The sequence below is a fragment of the Fukomys damarensis genome, unplaced genomic scaffold (genome assembly GCF_012274545.1).
Source record: "Fukomys damarensis isolate Sample0158 unplaced genomic scaffold, DMR_v1.0_HiC HiC_scaffold_2, whole genome shotgun sequence".
In the NCBI taxonomy this organism is placed as follows: Eukaryota; Metazoa; Chordata; class Mammalia; order Rodentia; family Bathyergidae; genus Fukomys; species Fukomys damarensis.
Window position 1 is genome coordinate 42,760,638 of NW_022900914.1, and position 1,108 is coordinate 42,761,745.

The 1,108-nt window shown below is 52.1% G+C and overlaps 1 protein-coding gene across 4 annotated transcripts in view; it reads left to right on the forward strand.

The window, feature by feature from the left end:
- Positions 1 to 1,108, forward strand: part of Meis1 (Meis homeobox 1) — a 132,934-nt gene that overhangs the window by 4,494 nt on the left and 127,332 nt on the right. For 2 of the 4 annotated variants that reach the window (XM_033764424.1, XM_033764418.1), the window contains exons 3-5: positions 141 to 215; positions 377 to 518; positions 1,059 to 1,108. In XM_033764424.1, coding sequence (XP_033620315.1) covers positions 141 to 215; positions 377 to 518; positions 1,059 to 1,108 — 267 coding nt within the window. The remainder of the gene's footprint in view (positions 1 to 140; positions 216 to 376; positions 519 to 1,058) is intronic. The other 2 variants (XM_010609725.3, XM_010609723.3) reach the window with 1 other exon arrangement.

Consider the following 1,108-nt stretch of genomic DNA (forward strand, 5'->3'; position numbering starts at 1 on the left):
GCTCGGCGCCTTCCCCTCGCCAGGTCCTGCCCGGCCGGCCCGGGGACCAGGGTTTGCCCGGGTGGGAAACTTAATTCAAAATGGCTGCTGGAACCGCTGGGGTTTGATTCGTAGCAAATGTTGCCAATTTCTCTGGCCAGATATGTTGAACTGATCATCAGATACGGTCCACGGGCTCAGGGCCTCCGACTTCAGAGCCCCAGGAGGAAGGGGAGGTGAGCAGTCACCTGGGCGGGGGGGCAGGAAAGGGGAAAAAGTAGATGGCAAAACCAGGGAGGGGTTTTCTGCCTCGAGCTCCGGCTATTTTTCTTGGGCGCCTTTTTCCCCTGACTCGAGACTAACCATTGTGTTGTTTGTGACTTGTATTTTCTTTCAGACACCCCCTCTTCCCTCTCTTAGCACTGATTTTTGAGAAATGTGAATTAGCTACGTGTACCCCCCGCGAGCCGGGGGTGGCGGGTGGGGACGTCTGCTCTTCAGAGTCATTCAATGAAGATATAGCCGTGTTCGCCAAACAGGTCAGCAAAATAAATGTTATTTTTTTAAGTAAAAGAAAAAGGGACTCTCCCCGCAACGCGCGCGCGCGCACACACACACACACACACACACACACACACACACACACGGTGAGCACATTTCCAAAAGTAGTCAGCAGATAGTCTACCCTAAGCGATGTGTGTTGCATGCACCTTGAAATTTCCCTCCTATAGAAGTGTGTTTGCAGATAACTTCACCCATCTTTAAACCCACTCACCCACCAGAGGCTGAGGCAGAAAGCTCAGTCGGTGAAATAAAATCACGCCCTGCATGCCCTGTAGCTGCTTTGGTTTGGCGAGCTGAGCAGCATCCCGAGAAGCATAGTCGGTACAAGAGTAAGGCTGAGCCCTAGGCTCGTTCTCCACTTGGTCCACACTGCAGTGTTTCTGCGTGGTACAGAGCCACGGAGTCCTGCCCCCGTCAGTGTCACAAGGCACGAAACCAGGAGGGCCACCCGATTTCAATATTTTTCTTTCTTTTCTCCCCCCTCTTGCTCCCCTCTCCTTCTCACTTGTATATAGATTCGCGCAGAAAAACCTCTGTTTTCTTCGAATCCAGAACTGGATAATTT